The 26,183-nt window shown below is 41.0% G+C and overlaps 1 protein-coding gene across 9 annotated transcripts in view; it reads left to right on the forward strand.

Annotated features, from left to right (window-relative positions):
• Positions 1–26,183, forward strand: part of FMNL2 (formin like 2) — a 320,685-nt gene that overhangs the window by 189,217 nt on the left and 105,285 nt on the right. For all 9 annotated transcript variants that reach the window (XM_047721719.1, XM_047721722.1, XM_047721718.1 and 6 more), the window contains exon 3: positions 23,641–23,721. In XM_047721719.1, coding sequence (XP_047577675.1) covers positions 23,641–23,721 — 81 coding nt within the window. The remainder of the gene's footprint in view (positions 1–23,640; positions 23,722–26,183) is intronic.

Here is a 26,183-nt window from a genome sequence, read left to right on the forward strand (position 1 = left end):
AAAAACAGACACATAGATCAATGGAACAGAATAGAGAGCCCAGAAATAGACCTTCAACTCTATGGTCAACTAATCTTCGACAAAGCAGGAAGGAATGTCCGATGGAAAAAAGACAGCCTCTTCAATAAATGGTGTTGGGAAAATTGGACAGCCACATGCAGAAAAATGAAATTGGATCATTTCCTTAGACCACACACGAAAATAGACTCAAAATGGATGAAGGATCTCAATGTGAGAAAGGAATCCATCAAAATCCTTGAGGAGAACACAGGCAGCAACCTCTTCGACTTCAGCCGCAGCAACATCTTCCTAGGAACATCGCCAAAGGCAAGGGAAGCAAGGGCAAAAATGAACTTTTGGGATTTTATCAAGATCAAAAGCTTTTGCACAGCAAAGGAAACAGTTAACAAAGCCAAAAGACAACTGACAGAATGGGAGAAGATATTTGCAAACGACATATCAGATAGAGGGCTAGTGTCCAAAATCTATAAAGAACTTAACAAACTCAACACCCAAAGAACAAAGAATCCAATCAAGAAATGGGCAGAGGACATGAACAGACATTTCTGCAAAGAAGACATCCAGATGGCCAAGAGACACATTAAAAAGTGCTCCACATCACTCGGCATCAGGGAGATACAAATCAAAATCACAATGAGATACCACCTCACACCAGTCAGAATGGCTAAAATTAACAAGTCAGGAAATGACAGATGCTGGCGAGGATGCGGAGAAAGGGGAACCCTCCTACACTGTTGGTGGGAATGCAAGCTGGTGCAACCACTCTGGAAAACAGCATGGAGGTTCCTCAAAATGTTGAAAATAGAACTACCCTATGACCCAGCAATTGCACTGCTGGGTATTTACCCTAAAGATACAAACATAGTAATCCGAAGGGGCACGTGCACCCAAATTGTTTATAGCAGCAATGTCTACAATAGCCAAACTCCGGAAAGAACCTAGATGTCCTTCAACAGACGAATGGATAAAGAAGATGTGGTATATATACACAATGGAATACTATGCAGCCATCAAAAGAAATGAAATCTTGCCATTTGCGACGACGTGGATTGAACTAGAGGGTATCATGCTTAGTGAAATAAGTCAATCGGAGAAAGACAACTATCATATGATCTCCCTGATATGAGGGAGAGGAGATGCAACATGGGGCGTTAAGGGGGTAGGAGAAGAATAAATGAAACAAGATGGGATTGGGAGGGAGACAAACCATAAGTGACTCTTAATCTCACAAAACAAAGTGAGGGTTGCTGGGGGGAGGCGAGTTGGGAGAGGCGGGGTGGGATTATGGACATTGGGGAGGGTATGTGCTATGGTGAGTGCTGTGAAGTGTGTAAATCTGGCGATACACAGACCTGTACCCCTGGGGATAAAAATAGATGTTTATAAAAAATAAAATTAAAAAAAAAAAAAGAAAGATTAGTGGTTGCTGTGAACCGGTGTTGGGGGCGGGGGGATGATGACTGTTAATGAGTATGCATGGTCTTTGTTTTGTTTTTGTTTTGTTTTGGCCTGATGGAAATTACATCAGATAACTTAGTGCTGGGAGTTAAAGAGTGGTGATAGTTGCATAGCCTTGTGAATAAAATAAAATTGTATATCTCTTTAAGAATGTGAATTTTGTGGCACAGGAGTTATATCTCAAAATTGCTTTTGCAACAACCAGAGATAAGTTAAAAATAGGGGAGGAGAATTTAAGAGAGGTAACAGTGTTTGTATGGATCTTTTTGGATCCCAATATGAACAAACTATAAAAAGACTTTTTTTTCAGAAAACTGGAGAAATTGAAATTAGCAGATGATTCTAAGGAATTATTGACTTGGTTGGGTTTGGTTTTTAGCACTGTAGTTGTATAAGAATCTTTTTTAAAAAATTTATTATTTTTTTTATGCTCAATTAGCCAACATATAGTACCTCATTAGAATCTGTCTTTATTTTTAAAGCAATGAGTACTGACATAGGGGTAGACTATGACTGGAATTTTGCTGTAAAATACTTCATCAAAGGAAAATAAAGAATAGATAAAGGAATTGTGGAGAATCTTGATGATTGTTGAATATTGCTAGTGGGATATGTTGGGGTCTATTATAGTATGCTCTCAACTTTTGTGTCTTTTTGAAAATTTACAATATAAAATTAAAAAATAAAGTATTTGTTACATAATCTTCATTTTTTTCCTCAGCTGTAAAATGTAGTTAATACGAACATTTTAAAGGGATGCCTGGCTGGCTCAGTGGCAGAGCATGCGACTTATAATCTCAGGGTCCTGAGTTCAAGCCCCACATTGGGTGTGGAGCCTACTTAAAACAACCAACCAACCAACCAAAGTAAAACTATAACATTTTAAAATTATTTTGAGGATTGAAGGCAATTTTATGTATTGTTCATGGACTAACATAGTAGGTGTTTCATAAATGGTGTGACTGCTTCTGCTTCTCCTTAGGGGCCCAGATATTAGATATTTATTTTTTGTTTTTTCTTATTTTTTATTATTGTGTTCAGTTAGCCCATGGAATGGTAGAAGATATTAGCAAATGATATTACAGATAAAGGGCTGATAGCCAAGATCTATAAAGAACTTATCAAACTCAACCCCCAAAAATGGATAATCCAGTGAAGAAATGGGCCGAAGACATGAACAGACACTTCTCCAAAGGAAACCTACAAATGGCTACTAGATATTAAATATTGGTACCATTATTTTATCATCAACTTGTCCTCAAAAGATTCAAGGAAATTTACTATACTGAATCCATCATCATATTTTACCTAAATATACTTAATGGTTTGAATGCATGTTGTATGATGCTGTCAGAAAAAGCCATCGCTATATATTTTCTCCCTCCCTCCCTCCCTCTCTGCCTCCCTCCCTCCTTTCCTTCGGATTTTGAGAGAGAGCATGAGAGCGCGAGTTGGGGAGAAGGGCGTAGGAAGTGGGGAAAGTAAGACTGTCCGCTGAGCAGGGAGCCTGATGTGGGGCTGAGTCCCAGGACCCTGGGATCATGAGCTGAGCTGAAGGCAGACACTTAACCGACTGGCCACCTAGGTGGCCCAAGCCACATCTATAGATTTTCAATCCAGGAAAATACCAAGGCAAACCTTGTATCTTATTTGTGAAGTCTTAAAACAATGACCGTGATGTGTTGTCATTGATTTTTGACACATAAGACACTCCCTGGTCCTGATGCTTTGTGCCCAAACACTATATGGAATCCAAATATTAATTTTCTTTTTAAGCAAACAGTGCAGATACATTATTACCATAAGATACATAGTATAGGCAAAACCCTCAAGGTGCACAAAGTGAAATGGGAATATTACAGAAATTTAATTCCAAAAGAAGTATGTGATCAAGAATACTAGAGGCCTTCTGGAGAAATTATTTCAGGTTTCAGTTCCAGTGAAAAATTGTCATGTGGATAGTATGAATCACAGACCTGGTCATGTTTCTCCTTTTTTTCCTTTGCTGCTAGACTGCTCAGAGCCACATTTGTGGTCTGCCCTTACCAAGTACACAGCACATAAGGGGCATGTGTTTGGTTTCCCGGCCTCAACCATGACTTCATCTCGTCTTTGCTGACCATGTTTTCCTTCGATGCTGATTTCCTCACTTAAAAACAATCTTGTAAGAAGTCCTAAACGTTCACCAGTTACCTTTGTGAACAGGATGAACATAAAATAATATGTTGGGATTACCGGTGAACAAAATTATTTTTGTGCTGATGACTTAACAGATTTTCTATATGCTGTGGGACATTGTGCAGATTGGTGCGTTGAACATAATGTTTTTCTCTAAAGACGCAAAGATGGAGGGTCCAAATAAGACAGTTCATCATGGTGTAGCCTAGGAAAGACAACTAAGTTGGGTATAATTTGTCAGCCTTCTTATACTTTCATATGGTTAAGCTGTCACTTTGTTTTACAAGTATTGAAATATGTCCCCCTGACTCCAGTGAGTTACCCGAGGGCATAGGCCTTGCCTTATTTGTGTAGCTCCAGTACCAAGCTTAGTACCTAAAACCTAAGCAGTGCTTACCGGAAGTCTGTTGAGAGAAAGAAAGAAGGGCTGAATGCTGTGTTTGTGAGAAAGTGGAGAAGGAAGAGGAGGCAGAAGAGAGAAGCAGCTCAAGGCAAGAGGTGGCCTGGAAGTAGAGGTTTGCTGTTTCTTTCTTTTTTAGATTTTTAAAATTTATTTTGGAGAGAGCAAAAGGATGAGCACAAGGGGCAGAGGCAGAGGGAGAGATAAACTCAAGCAGACTCTACACTCAATGTGGAGCCCAACGCGGGGCTTAATCTCACAACCCTGAGATCATGACCCCAGCCGAAGCCAAGAGTCGGCCGCTCAGCCGAGTGTGCCACCCAGGCACCCCGTAGCTTTGCACGTTCTTTATCCTTTGCACCTTCCTCTGCTTGTTGGTGTAATTTGCTTGTGATAAGTGAAACTAAAGATCACCGCTCAATCCTGGGAGCTCCTTTAAGGTGGGAAAGGCGCCTGCTGTAGATTCAGAGGCGTCTATATGGGCTCTTCTGCAATGAGGCTCTGTTTCCACCTACCCATGGTCAACTGAAAATCCAGTTCTTTGGCTAATTCTAGGGGAAAAATAAATATTTTTTAAAAAGCTTAAATCTCAAAGACTTTCTGGAGTAACGATTCCGATGATGTCCCTTAGTCCTTTTGTAGGTGACTGCATGTATATAAAGTTGACCTGAGCTTCTAGCGTATCTCAGTAGTTAAAGTATCCTGGGAGAGCTGACTCCGGTCTAGGTGGGGCTACAGAAGCCACAGGAGGAGCGGCTTCCTTGCTGGGTTTTGGGCAGTGTGAGGTGCATTCCAGAGAACTTGTTTATTGGAGTAACTGGACTGCAATTTGAGGGCTCTGTGGGGCACTGAGGCAGGTTTTTAATAGAATGAGGTGACCATATGAGAATAAAAAGCTGGAAATGTTAGGTTGCTCTGACTACTGCAGATGAAAACCCAGAAGCTGGGTAGCGGTTGGGGTTCTTTCAATGGACGCTACACCTGAATTTTCAGTGCTACCTAAATGCAGACCTTGGGCTGCATTCTTCTGGCTTTGGGGTCCCGGCTGCTTTCCATAAGCTTAGCGTAAAGGCTGCATTTCAGGAACTTTAGAATCTCAGATGAACTTTCAGATCACTGTGTCTGGAGAAGTTATTAGAAGGGGTGCATTTCTTTTAAGCCATTCTCTTTCTCTTTTTCATTTTCCTTTTTTAAGGATTTTATCTGAGAGGGAGTGAGAGAGCACAAGCTGGGGGAGTGGCCGGCCAAGGGAGAAGCAGGCTCCCTGCTGAGCAAGGAGCCCCAGGTGGGATTTGATTTGAGGACCCTGGGATTATGACCCACCCAAGGCAGACGCTTCATGGACTGAGCCACCCAAGCTCCCCTCTTTTTGTTTTTCTACTGGAAAAGTTAACATATGTCCAAAAAATATATATATATCTTTATTGGAGCATATGAAGTAAAGTGAAAGACCTTTTGCCTTTCCCACCTGTTCACTAATCAGTGATGAAACTGAGGTTTAAGAGCATTGACTACAAGCCAGCACCAAGGCCCCCTGGGCTGGTTAGTGAGACAGGAGCACGATTTCCAACCGATCACAAGTTCTTGCAATTAGTTCCTGTTACACTAGGGACCGGGAATCGGTTTGTGGAAGTGAAACTTGCAATTAGGTAAGTAGCTTTTTCCAAAAGCCTTCATCCTGTGACTTCACAGGGGATTTTCTTGGAGGAGAAGGACTTACCAGTTCCTAAATATATGTCTGCTCAGTGATTAAGTAGAAGTGATTAATCAAGAATTCTGGACATTTTAGATGATTAACGGCGATGGGTGTAGATTCCATGAATGTGTAATCCAGTCCCGAAATGTTAGCGGTGCCACACCTGAGCTTGGTTAGAAAAGTTGGTCTGTAGCTTTGCCTGCATAATGGTGCCATCTGTGATTTTTTTGGGTGGTGATTTGGCATGGCTTGACTTTGCCCTCTAATGGCTGGTGGTTGTGTTGCATTATAACTTTAAGGAGAGATGGGGGTCTCCCCCTTCCTTCACTTGCATGGAATGATATGGGAGAAGGAGGAGGTTAAAAACAATAAAAACAAAGGTGAGAGTGAAGAGGTGGCAGGAAATTATACCCACTTAGAGTCAGCTTCCTGTGTTAAGCAGTTCAGGGAGGTTGGATTTCAGCCCTCAAGGCTTGGCAGGCAGCCTGATGAGGAAAGGGGAAGGCCCCTGCTGCCACTCAGCCCGAGCTGAGTCAGGCCAGTGGCATGGAGATACTCCGTGCCCAGGAGAGTTGCTTTCTTGTCTTTTTCAACACAATTGACCTGTGTTGTTTGAATGTATTTAATCATTAAGAATACAATTATTTCTTAAACCCCTTGCTTATATTTCCCAATACTATTTCTTTCAGAAGACAAAAAAGTTACTTACTGGATAACCTGTATGTGTAGTTAAGCCCATTTGTGGCTGGAAAAAAAAAAATCCTAAAAAATTAAAGAGCAACATATTGCTGAGGGTTTTTTCCTTCCTTTTTTTTTTTTTTTTTTTTTAAAACGTTCTTGTTGTAAGCCAGCTAGAGCTCTATGCTTCCAGGTAGCCAAATATTAGTAGATATTGGGGACCTTCAGATTCTAGGTGGTAAGGGCTTGTCCTCCGAGTGAGGGGTAACAAGGAGTCGCAGCTTTGGGCAAAACCAGGTGATAGCTGATTGTCGTGTTGGTGGCTGAGTGGTAGTTAACTTGAGGATCGTAGAGAAGGCTGGGAGGAAGTAAGGGAGGGATAATGATGTAGCAGGAGACTTCTCCTTGCTCTACTGCCTCTGCCCTTGCTTCCAGACTCCAGACTTCATCGGCCCTCAGTCCCCATCCTCAAGTTCCAGGCTTTGATTCTGCATTTAGCCACACAAACTTTATTGTGGCTTTACCAGCTGTTGGGTTAGCAGACAGCCATTCCTCTGCCCCCTTCCCCTTATTCAGTCCTCTGCCTAGTTGATATTTTTACTACATTTAATATTGTTTGACCTTAAAATTGTTTGAATTTTTACCATATTTCCCTAACTGGTATGTTGAAATGCTATCTAATTTTAAATCATCACTAGGTTTTTTTTATGATCTCTGTAATTCTTTTAAAGTTCTCTTCCAAACACTTAGTTGTCTTTTATCGTTTTAATATGTGGTCTTCCTCCTCTAAGTAATCTTTCTTTTGGCTCTGGATTAGTCAGATTTTTGTTTGGTATTTTGTAGTTTTATCTTGTTAGAAAATTCAGTATGTATCTTATAAAAAAGAGTTTCTCTTATAGCCAGTAAAGTCATCACAATTAAAATGAATAATAATTCCTTTATACCATCTATTGCCCTGTTCATATTTCCCAATTTTCTAGAATGTTCTTTCCACCTGGTTTGGTCACATGAGAATCTAGTCCAGTATCAATCACACATTGCATCTGGCTATTAGGTTCTTTAATTCTCCTTGAATCTAGAACAAACTTTTATTCATGATGCTTATATAGTGAGGAAACTAGGCAGGCTGTGCTGCAAAAGTGTTTTGTTTTCTGCATTTACCTGATTGTTTCCTAGAGATGTCTGAACTCTCCTGAATTTTTTGATAACTAGAAATTAGATGGAAAAGCACGATAGATTGATGTTGGACATCTTTTTGTAGAATATCACAGGAGACATGTGATGTCTGATGTCTCACTATTAGATAACATTGGTCAGTAGTGTAATTGTGTTTTCCCCTTAAGCCAAAGGGATCCATGGCACGTTCCTTTGGCACTGTTTGTCTCCTTACTTTACCAGCCTTGTGCCTGGTGGGTTTAAAACCAATTGATAACCTTCTGCTGAATCAGTTTCTGGAGGAGTTGCACAGAGATGATTTTATAATTGCATTTCCCTTCTACGTTTAGCCAGTAACTAGAACTTTCAGCTGGGTCTTGGTTTACCCTGGAATATAATTATTCCTAGAATTCTTTCTCTTCCTTTGCCATTTTTGAGAGTACAGATTGAGGTTTTTTTTGGTTGTTGTTGTTTAAGATTTTATTTATTTATTTGACAGAGAGATCACAAGTAGGCGGAGAGGCAGGGAGAGGGGGAAGCAGACTCCCTGCCGAGCAGAGAGCCGATACAGGGCTTAATCTGAGGACTCTGCCTTCAGCTCAGGTCATGATCCCAGACACTTAACCCACTGAGTCACCCAGGCATCCCTGAAACTGTTTTTGGCATCCATACAGCTTCAGCTTTGCTCTGAGGTGGTCTCCAATCAGAGGAAGAAGGAACACCTACATGCACACACATACGCCTGGGAGGTTTCCTGAACCAGGCTGGGAAGTAGCCCAAGTCACACGCAGTCTTACTTTGCAGGCTGCGCCTTGCGAGGAGAACATGAAATGTAACCTCGCTGAATATACACAAAGAAGAAAAACGTGTGTCGTCAAAGCTGGTCTCTGTCATGACGATCAACTTTGGTAGTCTGATAGTTTCATAGTTCGATAATCTTAGGTTGTGTTAGTAGTAAAACTTGCTTTTATTTATGTATTCATTACTTTATTCATTGAAAAGCATTTAGTAGTAGAGACAGGGGGAAGCAAAGAGAAAATTGAGAGAGTATGGATCTGAGTTTTCCCAAAACAGGTATCTCATGTAATAACCTCCAGTCTGGAAAATCGTTTGAATCCACTTGTCCCTGGTACCAATTTATTTGTTCTGAGTTTCAATAGTGTGCCTGGCAGGAACTGGCTATAGGGCATGTATTTTTGCCAGCTATAAAACAAACAATATTTTGTCTTTGGGCTATCTTTGGCTTGAGATTTTAAAGGGACGGTCTTCCTTTTCTTAAAGTCTCCAGATCTGAGGAAAGGCACTGAGTCAGTTGCTGTTTAAAAGAAAGCAAGTTTCTTTCCTTTATCCTCCTGAATGCGAAGTTTCCCTTCCATTAAGATTCACTCCAGCTCTCTGATTCCTTGATTCTGAAACACTGGAGAAGCAATCAGAGGGTCAGATGCCAGCTCTCTCTGTGTTGAGCTATCTCACATTTCATGTCTCTGGAGTTGTGGAAAATTGCATCCGAACCTAGGAGGGGGTGTACCTCTTTCCACTCTCTGAGGTTCTCTTCGTCAGATGGTTTTTGTAGTGGGGAAAAAAAGCTGCTGGCCTGTCCCATGGGGATTGAGAGTGGGGCAGGAAATGGGGAGAAGGTAGACTAAAGAAAGGGTGAGTTACTCTTTTTTAAACTAATCCTTTTTGGCAGCTTCATACAAGTGCTCTCTCAGAAGCGCTGTTCGACATCCACAGCCAAAATAAGAAACTCAGGGTTCAGACTGATTTCAAGCTTCCAGGTTCTCTTCCACCAAAATGAACATCCTATGACCTGCCTTCTTGCCTGGTAATACAATGGAATTGTAGATTTGCCCCTGCTACCTCCCATCCCCCCAGCCCCCCTTAAAATTACTTAGTTGCATGAGTTGTCTTAGACAACTCCATTATGTTGTGTGAGGCAAATTGTATTGTACGAGCATCTTTTGTAGACTGGGGAATGCTATTTTAAGAAACTAAAGATCATAAAGCCAATTTAATGATGCATATGGATAGACTGAAGGTGACCTTTGAGGCCATCTTTTAGAAAATAATTTAAATGACTTACTAAAGTGTATTAGCCAAGAATTTCTACTCGGTAACACAAATACAACTGCATTATTTTAACACCTGGACATTTGACTCATAATCTTTGCTGTAGAGGTCTGTGTGTTTAACTTTCACACACAGAAAAAGTCAGACAGCTTCTTGGAAGTTACCCAACAAGTGGTCGAATTGACATTAAAAAAATTGTGAAAATTTCTGTGTTCCAAGAAGTACCTTAAGGGTTTGGAAAAGTTTTTTGTTTTTGAAAAAAGTGCCATGTGACCTGGATTACAGTATGATCATGGCTCTTTTTATCAGTCCATTCATTCATTAAATGAGTCAATGGAACACACTGGGAAGAGTGATGTGCTAGGTTCTAGGACCTTAGTGTTTCAGAAAACACAGTGCTGAGTCTTTTTTTAAAAAGGAGACTAAAGAAAAAAAAAAACCATGTCATCTTAAAAGTAAATTCTGGAAAGACTGAGTGTATAGCAAAGACCTTTTGGACCATATAATATCCCCAACTCATCTAGCATTCATGGCAGATCTTGAACTTTCACACAAGTGTTTTAAAAGGACTTTTTTTTTTTTTTTTTTTTTTTTTTTAAAGTCATTGGGGGAATTAAGGTGTCTGTTGGGTCTTTATCTCTGTGATAATAGTAAAACAGCATTTGGATGATTTCAATGAAATAACAGAAATATAAATTGGTTTGATTTCTCATTAGACTGTAGGTGCTGGGGGTTCAGGGAGATAAGTAAAAAAAATGAGTTAGAAATATGGTTCAGGTTTTATAGGGAAAGGAGAGCTGTGTTTAGGGGCAGACACTGCATGTATTCTATATCCACATGGTGGACTAGACCGTGGCTGGCAGCAACATCTTTGGGTTCTAGAAATACCATCATTATGCAGATGCTGGTTATCCTGAAAGCTGTACCAGTTCTCTTCACAAGAATTTTGACACAACCACTTGGCTTTTGATGTATGTGCTCATCGTTTCAGATATAACTTCTCAAGTTATATGAACACTTGTCATAGACGGGCTACTGTGTCTCTGTATCTCTGTCACATCCAGCAATGACCAATTTCAGAGGACCTGTTTCTGCCTCCCACTCAGCCCAGTCTAGTCCGGTCTTGTCAGAGCTCAATCTAATGATAAGTTTTGACCATGTGATCACAGGTTAAAACTGTTATTGGCTTAATCTTGGGATTGGAGGATGCAAATAAAAACATGATGTTGATTACAGAAGTGTGTGTGTGTTACACTAAAACTGAAAATTATGGAAGATCTGAGGACAAACCATAAAATAGCCAATATAAACTTGTTTTTTTTTGTTTTTTTTTTTTTGTTTGTTTGTTTTTTTTTATTTGACAGAGACCACAAGTAGGCAGAGAGGCAGGCAGAGAGAGAGAGAGAGAGAGAAGATGAAGCAGGCTCCCTGCGGAGCAGACAGTCCGATGAGGGGCTTGATCCCAGGACCCTGGGATCATGACCTGGGCCGAAGGCAGAGGCCCTAACCCACTGAGCCACCGAGGCGCCCCTGAACTTGGTTTTAAGATTCAGTTTTCAGGTTGTTAGCACACATTGTTTTTGTTTTTGTATCTTCAAAGGTAAATACTGTGTCTAGGAAACTGGGATATATATTGGGTGTGGGGAGATAGGGAGGGCTGGATGAGGATGGTGGATTAATCAAATCTCATGAAATGACAGTGAAGATAGAGTAATCGTTTGAAGTATGGAGGTACTTTTAGAGCTGTGTGAAAAAACTGACACAAATTGCAGAATTTTTAATTCTTTATGAATAATTTATGATATACATGTTTTGGAAATAATGAAACTAAAAGGTTTACAAGACCCCCTTGGAGTGCTTTATTTCTTCAAAAATGTTGGCTGACAAAGTTGGCTACATATTTGGCTTGTGATTTCTTTCTAATTTGGGCAAGTGGAACAAACAAAGTATCACAAACTTTTTAAGAAGAAAGCTCTGCTCGGTATCAAATAAGTAAAATGAATTTAAAGAAAGTACTTTGAGATACTGTTTTTTGATCTTCTTTACTGAGGTATGATTTACATATAGTAAAGTTCACCAATTGTGTTTTCTAAAGTGGTTCTATCATTTTGCATTCCCTCCAACAACGTAATAAGAGTTCCAATTCTTCCAAATTCTTTACAAACACTTGGGTATTGTCAGTCTCATTAATTCCACTCATTTTAATGGATATGTAGTGGTATCTCTCTTTGGTTTTAATTTGCATTTCCCTAACGACATTGAGCATCTTTTTATACCTTGATTGTTATATGCTTGTTTGTTATTTGTGTATCTTTGTTGAAGGATCTGTTCAAATCTTTTGCCTATTTTTAAAAGTTGGATTGTTTTATTATTGAACTGTATTGTTTTAAAAATGTGTATTTTGGATACAAATCTTTATCAGATGTGTATCTTGCAAATATTCTTGAGTTGGTGTCTTGACAATTTTCATAGTCATAAAGTATTTTTTAAAGACAAAAAAGTTTTCTGATGAAGTTGGATTTAGATATCTTTTATTTTTTTAAGTGGTTCAAGTATTCTGTGGCTTGTCTAAGGAACCTTGTCCAAACTCAGGTCATGAAGGTTATATTTTCCATGTTTTCTTCTAGAAATTTTAAGAGTTTGGTTGTATGTTATGTGTGTGATTTATTTTGAGTGAATTTTGGTACATGGGATAAGTTAAGGCTGCAGATTCACTGTCGTCCCCCCCACCATATGCATATCCATTAGTACCATTTGTTGAATAGACGGTTCTTTTTGCATGAACTACCTTGGTATCTTGGAAAAACCAATTGGCATATGTGTATGGTTCTATTTTTGTACTCTCTGTTTTGTTCCACTGTTCTTTATTTCTACCTGTTGTCAGTATGGCAGTTTTGATTACTGTTGTGAATTTTTGAACTTTGTTTTTTGGAAAATTATTTTAGCTAATGTAATTCCTTTGCATTTTAACATAAATTTTACAATCACCTTGTGAGTTCCTAAGAAAAACCCTCCAGGATTTTGACTGAAGTTGTGTTGACTTTGTAGATGAATGTCAAGAGAACAAACATCTTAATAGCATTGATTCTTCTGAATGATGAACAGAGCATTGCTATTTATTTAAGTCTTTTATATCTCACAGGAATATTTTGAAGTTTTCAGTGTACAGGTCTTGCATGTCTTGTCTTAGATTTATCCCTAAGTATATAATGATCCTCAATGCTATTTTAAGTGATACATTTAGAAAATAAGTTGACTGGTTTTTCCTGGAGAAATACTGTTTTTAAACAATCTCCTACTGCTTCATTGACACCCACATGGAAGAAGACGGCTTATAATATGTCACTGCATTTTCAAAACCAAGTTCCATAATTGAACACTATCTTAAAGGCTTCTGACTAGAAACAGTAGTCATGGGTAAATGTTGAAGTTTAGTATTCTGAGCTTGATTCTTAGGTTTAAGTCTCTGCCTAAGGTAAATGAAAGCAGGTGGCAAGGGCCATGAGTAAGACCTAATGACTTCACTCCTGATGTTCAGCCTTTATGTACTGTTCATAAGGATGCTTTCCTTGCATGTGTCAAACACACGTTGACTTCAGTGGAAGGCACTTTCCTTCTCCACCTCTTTCAGTGCCACCTACCTTGAGGGTTTCCTGCCGTAAGTTCTACCCTTTGCAAATAGTACAATTCATTCACTGCTGCAAGCACCCCTTGAGATTCTCAGGACCCTGTAACTCTGTAACCATGTGGTTGCACACTGTTGGAATTGGGACACATGAAATTTCAGAGGATCTAATTGGTATAACTGTAGGCAGAAATCTGGAACATAAGTTTGCTATTCTTAGATAAAGAAGATGTGGTATATAAGTAAAATGAAATATTACTCAGCCAAAAAAAAGGAATGAAACCTTGACATTTGCAATGACATGGGTGGAGCTAGAATGCATTATGCTAAACAAAATCTCTAGAGAAAGACAGATACCGTAGGATTTCACTCATATATAGAATTTAAGAAACAAAACAGGCGCCTGGGTGGCTCAGTCTGTTAAGTGTCTGCCTTCGGCTCAGGTCATGATCCCATGGGATCAAGCCTTGTGTCAGGCTCCCTGCTTAGCAGGGAACCTACTTCTCCCTCTCCTGCTCTCCCTGCTTTTGGTACTTTCCTCTCTCTGTCAGATAAATAAATAAAATCTCAAAAAAAAAAAAAAACCAAGCCACACACACAAAAACGACAAGCAAAGTGGGAGAAAAAAAGAGGGAGGCAAACCAAGAAACAGACTCTTAACTGTAAAGAACACTGATGGTTACCGGGGTGGGGGGGGTGGGTAGGGGGATGGGTGAGATAGGTGATGGGGATTAAGGAGGAATCACTAAATTGTACATCTGAAACTAATATTACACTGTATGCTAACTAACTGGAATTCAAATAAAAACTTTAAAAATATTTTTAAAAATAGTCATTAAAAAGTTTGCCATTCTTTCAAATTTTTGAGTGATTGAAAAATACTAGTAGTCTTATCTAAATCTTGAAATACCTAATGGTTTCTGCAAGACATCAAAGGCTGCTGCTGCCCGCCCCCCCATCGGGATCAGGACTTTATTATTTATTTTTCTTTTCCGCCCCCACGTTTTATTTGTATGATACATGGTTAACTCTGGAGACTTTTAAAAGCTTTTCAGTATGTTAATCTTGTTTGGGAAAGCATCCTTAAGTAAGGTTTCTGGAATATGTAGTATGTGGGGAAAAAAGGTTTTCGTATTTTCCTTTTTCAGAGGAAGAAACAGTGAGGCTTGTTTGTACCCCTTGCATTTTTTTTTTTTTTAAAGATTTTATTTATTTATTTGTCAGAGAGAGCGAGGGAGAGAGAGCGAGCACAGGCAGACAGAATGGCAGGCAGAGGCAGAGGGAGAAGCAGGTTCCCCGACGAGCAAGGAGCCCGATGCGGGACTTGATCCCAGGACGCTGGGATCATGACCTGAGCCGAAGGCAGCTGCTCAACCAACTGAGCCACCCAGGCGTCCCACCCCTTGCATTTTTTAAAGGAAGAATCCTTCCCAGGGATTATGTAAAATTTTCATGAAATTGTTGATTGTAAATATAGTTTTATAATGTAAGTCTGTATCTTTAAATATAACTGAAAATGTTTTGAAGTCTTTGCCTAACAGCAATATGCACATTCTCTTTGTAGACCGAGAGGGATTTAGGAATCCAAAGTAGGAATTGTACTCTAAAGCAGTAATTAATTAGTGTTAGTGTACAGAAGGACCTACTTGGGGAATTTAAGAAAATGTGGATTTTTGAGTGTTTGGCGAATTGAGTCAGGAGAATGTTTGCAATTTAACAAGCATCTTCAATGGCTTTAGATGCTGGTTTTTTGTAGTATATATTTTAAGAAATGCCAGGCTAAAAGAAGGGAAAGCTTTGGCTCATGAGGGGAGAGAATGATGATTTGAAGATGATAGTAAAGGCTTTCCAGTATAAATCCAGCCTTCCATCACACTACCCAGTCCTTAGATCGTCAATAGCAACAACAACCCTACTTACTGAACATTGCTACATGTCAAGCACAGTCGTGGTTCAGTCTTTGCTTAGGACAATATGCGATAATAAACTTTATTAAAAGCATGACCTTTCCTAACAAATTCAATTAAAACCATTTTTTAAGTTGGGAAAAAATGAACTGTGATAGGATTAAATAAACCCTATTAATTATATATTTGGGAGGGACTTTTGGGACGTTTTGTTGAGGAAAGACCTGTTGAACTATAAGAAACTTTTGCTAGTCTAAATAAAGGAAATTATTTGGACAAGTCTCATCAAAAGTTATTTTCAGTCTGAGAGCTGTAATGGAACACTTGGAAAGTTGTCCTCTCTGATCAGGAAAATGATTTCATATTCAGAGCTGAAGAATGCTTCAAGACTCTCCAAGAAACTATGACTGTGGAATGAATCTGAATGCTGATTTTTCAAGTCCAGTCGAGCACAGAAATGGCCAGCTTTTAAGGTTGGGGATGGAGAAGGGAGTGTTACACAGACGGTATTCATCGTACGTTCCTCCACTGTTCGAAACCCCTTATTAACTTGCTGTTCTCTTTCTTATACCTATTAGCTTATTATTTATAGCCACCATTGTCTGTTCCAAGGTACCCATTAGATTCTTATGCCATAGTCTTTCTTAAAATGTATTATTGGAACCCCGCTAAACCCACTGAAGCATTCCTCATGCTTCTCTACCTTTGTTCATGTTTCCCATCTGGAAAACTCTTCTGTCTCCTGCCCCTCACACCCACCCAGGATATCTGTACACTCCCTGCCCTTTAAAACTCAATTCAAAAACCACTTTCTCTAGGGAAGTTCCTTTGATCTTCTCTGTTGGAAAGACCTTACCTTTCTTTGAACTTCCAGAGGATCACATATGGCTCTTACTGTACTCAGCATTGTATTACAGCGATGTCTGTTGGGTCTCACAGATCAGATTTAATGCTTTAGAATGAATTTGTTTCGTTTTGTGCCTTTTTTATGCAGTGTCTTGCCCAATATGTTCTGGATGAATGAAATAATAAAATGATCCCCAAAATTTTTTTAACCTTAGTATTTTTCAGGTTAGTGCCTGGAAATAGAGACCCACTTGTGACAGCAAGATTTAAGGTGTTCAAAGGCAGGGGCTTATTTAGCAAAGTGTTTGCATCCGATAATAACCACAGGGACCCTCTTGGTCACAGCGCAGCTCGTATTCGCTGGCTCTGGTAGTGGTTAGACAAAATTGGACTCTCATCTGAACTTGCTTTCTTGGCTATCTATTATTTTAAGTAGCTAGAGTCTTAAGAATTTTTCCTCATTTGCTCTACATTGTCTTCTTTTTTCATACCCATACTTTCTGTAGGTGGGAGAGTCTGACAGACTTTCTGAAGTTCCAGAATTTGTTTTTGCCTTTTTAGGGGGGAACATGAAATATGCATTTCCTTGGCGACTCTGGTACTCTCAATTTCTTGGGGAGTCTTGATCTATTTGTGTGGATGTTTTTATTTGTATAAATTGTTGGCCCTTTGAGAGCTGAGACGTTATGGGTACCATAGTCTCTCTTGCTTAGGAGCCTTGGTGCTCTCCCCCACCCCTCCATCCTCCCTGCCCCTTCCCCCACATACCTGCATGCACTATTTCTTGGCCTCTGCTGAACTATGTAACTCATTTCTGTGTATATATAATAATCATGTGGTATTTTATTTTTGTATGCTATTCTCCCTATGCACTAGTGTTAGCATTATCCCTTTTAGAGGGTAAACCCCTTGAGGACTTGGGTTATTCCTGTCAGCGGAGCTCTGAAGAACATTTAGCACCAAGCTAATGCTGCAAATTAGTACACACTAATGCCAACGATACTGGTTGTAATTATGGCTCACTTAAAGACCACAGTTTGCTGACTCAGCCTTGGGAAATGAAGCCCAACTATTTGCAGCTTCTAGGAAGAAAAATCAAGTGTAGCGAGCTTATGTGCACAAGAGCAAAGTCCTTAGAATTCACTATCTAAAAATGATTGCAGGGGCGGAATAATAAAACATTAATAATGGCATAATGATGGGGACATCTAATTCATCCCTAAGGGTGTTTCAGCAATTTTGGTAGCCCTGTTGATCCACTACTGAACTAGGGCCAATGACCCTGTGACAGTCCCCAGCAGCGGGAGAAACCCAGCAGTCAGTGCGTCCCTCCATGAACCATTCATTTCCCAGAGATTTCCTGGATGTTCAGGTGTCTCACTATAATTTCAGAATTTTAAGAATTTAACCTCAGAATATTAAGGTATAAATGCCTGAAATTCTGTTTGATTTTGGAGCTGCTTCTCCAAATACAGTTTATGGAGTGGAAATGCTTGTAACATGCTTGTCCTGAGTCTAGCTGACACCAAATTAACCTCAAATAATTTCTCATGTAATTATACACATGGATTGAGAGCATTCAAAGGATCAGAAATGTTTTTGCTGGATGAGTGGAGTGCCCAATTCCCAACCTTTATGCGGAAAGGCTTTCAGTGACAAACTTTATTAGACCTAGATGGGGGAAGGAGGGCATGGAATAAGGCTCCAAAGAAACAGTTGAATTGCTTAGAACCTAAGACTGCCTGCCTGTCTGCTGAGAAAGTCCATGTTGCAGCACAGTTCATGAGTTCATGGGTTCATGAGTTAACTTACGGAGTTAACCCAGTATATCGCTGTCCCAGCCGCTTCATTGAGTTCCTTTAAAAACGGCTTGGTTTTCCAACTTGGGCTGCAGTAGACTTGAACCCTTGTCATTAGTGGAACCCAGTAAATGCTTCATCTTTTCCTTATCTGCAGGACAGGCCTCTGTGTGGCAGGGTAACCTTCCTGGTAGCCAGCAAAGGGAGGGGCAAGCCATGCTAGCCTAAGCCTTAGTAGACTGAGGTAGTGAGAAGTGTGTCATTATGGAGGTCAATAGGCAATTACAGAGCCAGGAGAGAGACCAGCCAGGCTTATCAGCAAATGTCCTTTAGCTATGACATGAGTTTGGCTAATTTCTGTTGTGCGCATATGTATGCCTTGGACAGCACTGACAATCTGCTTGATTTTAAACTTGAAAAACTTACCCCTAATTTATGAGCACCGTGACTTGTCTATGACATCTAGAAGAAGTTAAATTCCTTGAATGTTATTAAGGACTGCGTGCCAAGTGTTCCTCTCTATGTACCGGAACTCAAAGAAAAATAGAACATGTTTCTACCCTTTTAAGAGCTTTTATTCTTTCAGAAGCAAGATGAACACACTTATTATGGTGTCATAGAAAGAACAAGGTTCAGAGAGTCAGAAAGCTTAAGTCTGAATCTTTGATCTGATGTGTGTGTATCTGATTTAAGGCAAATCATTTCATCTCTGAACTTGATTTCCCCCATCTATAAAATGGAGGTGATATCTACTTGCCAGAGAGAGACTTGCGTGAGCTGAGAGGTCTAGAGAGTACAGTAAACTATAGAGTGCCACTCAAAGACAAGTGAATAACGCTTGAAAAACAAAAAGTGCTGTCCAGGTGGAAAGGTGATTGTGTTCTTGGGCTGGCCTTAATGAAATCATTATTTAACAGTGAGAAGAAACTTTCAGATCATTACTAGAGAAGTTAACTGCTAAGTGTCTAATTCATTAAAATGAAATACTGGCAATTGACATAGCAGATTAATGAAGATTCTCTGATTATTGATTGGGAGGGTGACTTGGTCACTCCATTGATCTCTTACATTTACCTCGTGTGTCCCTCCATAAGTTGTGTTCTCTAAGAGGAGGACCTTCTCTGATAGAGCAGTACCTTTCTTCCATGAGGGCCTTATGGTGGCTGCACTCCCTTGCCGAAGCCTCAAAGCAAGCTCTCAGGGTCCACGTGGAGGCGAGGTCCATATGTAGGGTAGTGAAGCTTCCAAGACTACAGACACATCCAGATGAGGCGCTGCATGTGGCAGTTGCCTTTCCTTGAGAGAAAAGAGTCTGTGATCCTAGATTTGTTCCCTCCCATACCTAACCCAGTGCAGTTTGTGGCTTACTGTCCTGAATATGAAGAAATAACTTGGGGCTCTTTGCTTTGAATGTTTATGGAGAAGGGTTAAAAACCCCAGAGCGATTGTCATTTCCATCCAGAAACATGCCGTGAGGAAAGTTTGATCACACAAAGAGATAGATGGCAGGGGCGCCTGGGTGGCTCAGTCAGTTAAGCTTCTGCCTTCAGTTCAGATCATGATCCCAGGGTTCTGGGATTGAGTCCCGCATCAGGCTTCCCACTTGGTGAGGGTCTGCTTCTCCCTCTGCCCCTCCTCCCTAACTCATGCTTGCTCACTTGCTCTCTCTCCTCTCTCTCTCGCAAAAATAAGTCTTTAAAAAAATTAAAGAGAGATAAATGCCAAGAGGGCAGGGTGATGGGATGCTGAATGATGAGACATTTAGAAGAAATTTGTATGTCATAAGTTCTCCCAAATGATATAAATTCACATTGACAAGTCGCCATATTATTTAGAGCATATTTTTTATCCCTAAGAATAATTCTTCTTGATAATGGGACTCAAGTTGAGGACTTCATTTAATTAAGCTACTCACATCAGTGATGTTGAGCAAACACGTAACTGGTTATGAAAACAGCCCATGGGATCTAGCCGATCGGGAAGTGAGGATAATGGAAAACTGTCATCCAAGGCATTTATGAGTTTCAGTGCAAAGTCTAAAATTCTAATAGAGAAGAAGAAATTGTTAATTTAAATAAATATGCCAGTAATCCTTCCAAAGTCCTTTAGAGTAAATGTGTTTTGGCAAGGTGCTGACATTCTCCAGTGTACTCTCCCAAATGTTTCTGTTGTCCAAATGGCTGTATTGAAGACACAGAAAGAAAATTTTGGTGAGCCAGATGCTGAATTTATAAACAGTAGCTCCTTTTGAGGTTAGACGAACAGCCCCAAGTTTTAGGGAAATGACTGGATCTTTTGTGTTCTTTCTCCATACCAGTTTTACTTAAAGCCCTGGATGTAAGCTGAGTTTTCTGAGCAGTAGATGTAACGTAGACTTACTGTGTTGTGAAGCATCAGGCTTCTTCACGTTCTGTTTTTGGAAATACGTTAGTGTATTATTCAGACAAGTGAAAAATATGACTAAAACAGCAGCAAATTTTTGTAAGCACATTTGAAAAAGTATGTATGAGTTGTAGATTTCATCCGTAATTTCAGGGGAATAGTTAAAAGAAAGTACTTAAAGGACCAATGAATGTCTATATTTGAGAAAGCCCCCTGGGTCACGACAATCTTGAGTAGGAAATGGAGAAAGATGCATTTGTTGATGGTCAAAAATGGGATTCACTAATTGTGTGAATGCCAACATGTTATATATGCTAGTCAACCAGATTTCATTATTTTACTTTTTTTTTTTTTTTGAGGTGGGGGCACATGAGTGGGAGGGGACAGTGGGAGAAGGAGACAGAATCTTCAGCTCCAGAGTGGAGCCTGTTACAGGGCTCGATCTCACAACGCTGAGATTGTGACCTGAGCCAAAACAAGTTAGATGCTCAACCAACAAAGCCACTCAGGTGCCCCCAGATTTCGTTATTATAATAAATACAGCTCTTCTGTTGTGAAGACATTGCCTTAACAACAATCGTTAGGCATCTTTCAGCAACCGTCCACAGATTCAAATTTAGGTCCTCAAATAACTACTGTATTAGCCAGAGTTAAAATTCAGTGAGTTTCAGGGCGCCTGGGTGGCTCAGTTGGTTAAACGACTGCCTTCGGCTCAGGTCATGATCCCGGAGTCCTGGGATCAAGTCCCACATCGGGCTCCATGCTCAGCAAGGAGTCCGCTTCTCCCTCTGATCTTCTTTCTCTCTGTCAAATAAACAAATAAAATCCTAAAAAAAAAAAAAAAATTCATTGAGTTTCATGTTTGAGAGACCTTTACGAGGTAGAAGTTTGTTGTCATGGAAGGGAGCACAGTTTGAGTTGTTCCTGGTCATAGGAATTTTAAATATAGTTAATAGGATTATGCTTTTAAAAAGTATGAGTTTTCTTGATATTCTAATATCTCTGGCATTACTTATTGTCATACACAAGGTTGGAAATAATAACTGGCTTCTAGATAGCTTCTCAGTTCATTTTTTTGGCATTTTTGGTGATTATTTTAGCCTTTAGCTGGGATATTGCTAAAGCCCTATGGCAGTTGGATGCTATCTGGTTCCTTAGTGAAGTCTTGGTGATTCAAAATAAAAGTGGGGGGAGGCTTTATACATAGACCATTTGATAGCATTAGGAATGTCAAACATTTATGAATTGTTATTTAGAAGTTGCTTGCAAAATTTGGGGGAATAATTAGAAATAATATGCTGGGGCATGTGGGTGTCTCAGTCAGTTAAGGGTCTGCCTTTGGTTGAGGTCACAATTCCAGGGTCCTGGGATCAGCCCTGCCTTGGTCTCCCTGCTCAGCAGGAAACCTGCTGCTGCTTCTCTCTTCCCCGCTCATGCTGTCGTTTCTCTCTTACTCAAATAAATAACTGAAATCTTTAAAAAATTAGAAATAATATGTTAATCTTTTTGTTAATAGCTCTATTGAGATTCAGTTTATGTACTGTGAAATTCCTCGTCATTTTTAAATAAAGGGAAAATATGGACAAGTGTCTTACTGTGAGTGCCTTAATTATTAAAGCATTTTAAAAGCAAAACATGTTTTCTCTAATAAGATGATCTTTTTTATAATAATGAGATGATTTTTCAGCCTTTCTAAAGCTGTAAGCAAGCAAAACTTGAGTGGACCAGGAAGGATGTTGTGGTTCCCTGTGTTGGAGAAATACAAGTTTATAGAGGATAAACGCATACTTGAACATGTTGGCTAGTTGTCAGTGTTGCAAAATACTCCAAAACTCCGTTGTGGCATAAGCAATAATCAGATTAGAAAGAATTATTAGAAAAGCATCTTTTGAGGTTGTGGGTAGAAGAGACCCTAAGAATGGTTTTGATTTCATGACGAATCTTAGTTTTTCCTTTTAGAGCTGATTCATTTAAACTTGTATGTGTGTGAAAGGTAGCATAGGTCCGGAAAAAGTTGTGAAACCTAAGACGAGCATCCTAAGCAGGGTAAAGCCAGTGCCTCTGTGACTACTACATGATGAAGATATAGAACCTTGGAGCCCCTTGGGATCACTGGGCATTTTTCTTCCCCCACCTCAGTCCCCTGTCATTTTAATGCTAATCCTCTCTTTCTCCATTCCCTAGATATATATGTGTGTATCAGCAAATAAAACAGCTTATGTATGTGTCCCTACCATTAAAGTTTAATTTTGCCCGTCCTGTGAATCCATAGAAGTGAAATCACATTTGTTTTGGCTCAACATCAACTTTATAAGATCTGTCCATATGGGAGCATGTAGTACAGTTTGTTGGTTTTCGTCGGAATATGGTATACCATTGTGTGAACATAATACGAGCACTTAGCCATTTTATGGTTTGTGGGCATGTACCCAGTTTTTTACTACTGCTTCTTAGGCTGCTTTGGACATTGCGTTCTATGAAAGCTGACACACGTGGGCTTGAGTTTCTCCCAAGTGTGGTGCCTCCGTGCACAGCCTTAGCATTCGACTTGTTAGTGACCCAGACTGTCTGGTCCCACCCCAGATCTCCATTCCCATACCACCTTGGGATATATATATTCTGGCTTCATAAGCTTATTTCAGTGACTGTGCCTTTGTTAAAAACATTTCTGGGTCTTTGGCTTTGGGACTGCCTCATTTATGCGTTCACGATCGCATCCGTGCACTGGCACTCCCGCAGAGAGCAGACGCTCACTCGCCTCTTAGCAGGAGACTCTTTACTCATTTTTTTTTTTAAAGATTTTTTTTTATTTATTTGACAGATTACAAGTAGGCAGAGAGAGACAGGAGGAGGCAGGCTCTCCCTGCTGAGCAGAGAGCCCGATGCGGGACTCGATCCCAGGACCCTGAGATCATGACCTGAGCCGAAGGCAGAGGCTTTAACCACTGAGCCACCCAGGTGCCCCACTCATTTTTGAAACAAACGGTCTTGACCCAGTTTGAGTGAAGGTTTTGGTATGTTTGAAGACTCCTATTCCCAAGAAAAGGATTTGCCCACATTGAAGACGGCCCGTAGACTATGCAGTGGACTGAAGACCTGCTGAAACGGGCCGCGGCCAGAGCCCAAAGCAGGGCAGACAAACCCATTTGTACCGCTGACTAACTGCGTCTTCTTAGGGAAGTGGTGAATTTCTTGGAGCTTTGCTTTTCTCTTCTGCAAAACGAGGATAATATCATTCACTGTAAAAATTCAAAACCTTTCACAAGCCATGCAGATACATAAAGGTGATCTGTGGGGCTACACTCTTGTGGCAGACGGGCGTCAGCCGTGGGTCAGCCATGTGTCAGCCATACTGACCTGTTGGAATGTGGCCGACGCTCTTGCCTCCGTGACTTTCATGCTTTTTACTTTTGTGCTTCCTGCAGGAACGATTCCAGGTGAAGAATCCTCCCCATACATACATTCAAAAGCTCAAGGGCTATCTGGACCCAGCTGTAACCAGGAAGGTAAGAGGGATTTGTTTTCACTCCTGTTGTCACTTCCCTCGTGAGTGTGCACTGGAGGGGATCTTCCTTCCTTTGCACTGTCGCCTCTGCGGGAACCTCCAGGAAACCAGTCTTGGGAGACAGGCACCATGAGAAATAAAGAAGAAAGCCATCCTTCTCATGCAGGGGTGTGTTTGAGAGTGCTTTCCTGAGACGTGAGTCACGTACCTCTGATGGGTAGTGAGTCACTGCCATTTCCAATTACACAGGGCAGTGAGTCCAGCCCAGAGGTGTTCAGGCCCCTGGAAAAAGCAGCCTTAGCGAAGGGAATACTTGTCTTTCATGCCTTGGTGCATTTCCAGAGGCCTTGAAAAATCACTGGGGCTTTGTCATCCCAGCTGTGCGCTCACATCCTGTGTTGATGCTATTAGCCGCTTCCCCGCTTCCCCCGGCCTCACCCTGCCCCCGGCCCCGAGAAGGTAAGGAGAAAATAGCTGATTCCCTTCTCAACTGACTTTCTCCTTTTACAAACAGGCTGTGCTTTGTGCAGCCACACAATTGGTTTAAACCGATGCCTTGTGGTAAAGCATGTAGCCTGGCACAGCCCCGCGGGCTGGGCTCCATCCTTTGCTGTCTCTGCACCGAGCTGTCCGTGCTCAGGATGGGTATGGGCACTCGTCACCAGAGAGCACTTGTTTTAGGGTTGACCTCCCACAACTCCTGCTTTCCAGGCTGCAGCAGAAATAACGGGAGCTGAATTCCCTCTGTTGTTTCGGGGTGTGACTCATGAGAGAAGAAAGGCGCACTTTTCCTAGTTTCCCGCTGTCTGCAGGGCTCTCGTGATTTTTTTAAAAAAATCTTTTTCTTTAGCTTCTGCTTTTACTCCAAATATCCCTCTGCGCCCCCCACCCCTGACTCACTGCCCACCCCCCCATCCAAAAAAATAAGTAAATGAGGGCAACTATTCCTTCCTTTTGGAAGTTTCTGTGCCTGACACGAGACCAGCAGAAGAAATACCGTCTGGGATGATGATGACATCGGGCTGTAGACTTTGGCGTCAGACTGTGATGCCGCCGCCTCTTCTGAGAATGTACCTGTCAGAGTATCATGATCTCTGCCCGCCTCCTGTCCCCAAATATGGCTCACACATGTTTCTTTGCTTTAAAGAGCTTCTGTCTGGCCCCCTAAATGAGACCGCTGCCTCATTCTTACTCACCACGTTCCCAAGGATAGAGCTGCCTTCAATGCCATCAGCTGACAGAGGGTCAAATGAAGGCACCCTCCCCCCAAACACAACCCAGGAAAAAACAGGAAGTTTTGGGGCTGTTCTGCTTTAAAGGAGCAGCAAGATTCTACTTCAGAAATATTTCCAGAAATCCCTTCAGCTTGCACACCCTTGGGCTGGGTGACTCGGACCCCGGCCTTTGGTACACTACTGGGCAGCTAAGTAAGGCAGGAACACTGGTGTCTGTGTCCAGATTGAGTGTGCCTCTTATACATAGCGTGTTCCACCCCTGTAGAATAGTTCTCTCCCTATTCGACGGACTCTTAGGAGAAAGGGGAAAATAAGAAAACTCCCTGAGAAGGCTTCTCAGAGTCCATCCCTAAGTGCTGTAAGGAGGAGATGCTTGGAGGGAACGGGATGCTTTCTCCTGGCACAGTTCCGGTTCCATTCGGGAACAATGATTCCTTAGTGAGGCAAAGGATGTAAGGCAAATAAGCTGCTTAGTTTTGCTCCATTGCAAATAGCTTAATAAAGGACAAAGACAAGGATATCTGTTTGGGCTGACCTTCACTTGTGAAATCTTGGCCCCAGACCGCGTTTGTTCATCTGAGTGGTCTGGTTTGGTCTGTGCCTTGCTTTTCAAGATCAGTTGTTCAATTGAGAAGGAAAAAAAAAAAAAAAGAAAGAGAGAAAAAATGGATGTTGGATTAACCATCTCTGCTTGAGCAAGATTTCTGTTGGGAGCTGGCAGGAGGAAATGATCTGTTCAGCTCAAGCCTAGAGAAAGGAAATTTTGCTTGGAATAAGGCAGGCTTGCAGTTAGAATGAGTTTAAGATTCTCAGCTATAGTGCAGCGGGGAAGAGGGAAGTTTTCCAATCCAGATTTTGAGCTGGAGCCTGTCTGGGCTGAGTCGTCTTCCCCTCACTGTGTCTGGAGTCCTCGAATACCTCACTCATTTATCATTTGTTCACACCGGATAGAGGATATTTGATTTGCTGTCTTCTAAAAAAAATTCTTAAGTATATTCTGTTTAGCTTTTCTTCTAAATAGCTTTAAATCTGGAACCCTGGAAACCTGGGCAGGGAAGGAAGAGCCTAAATGAGCCATCTCTCTGAGCAGGACTCTTCCACAGCAATCACCTTGTTGAGTACCGGGTGGCGCTGGTCTGTGATCTGGGAGGGTGTGCTCAGGCCTAGCATGGAAGTAGGCTGCATATGGACCGTGAAGAAAGGCGGGGTTGTGCTCTGCCGGCCGTGA

Source organism: Lutra lutra, chromosome 3 (assembly GCF_902655055.1).
Source record: "Lutra lutra chromosome 3, mLutLut1.2, whole genome shotgun sequence".
Lineage (NCBI taxonomy): Eukaryota > Metazoa > Chordata > Mammalia > Carnivora > Mustelidae > Lutra > Lutra lutra.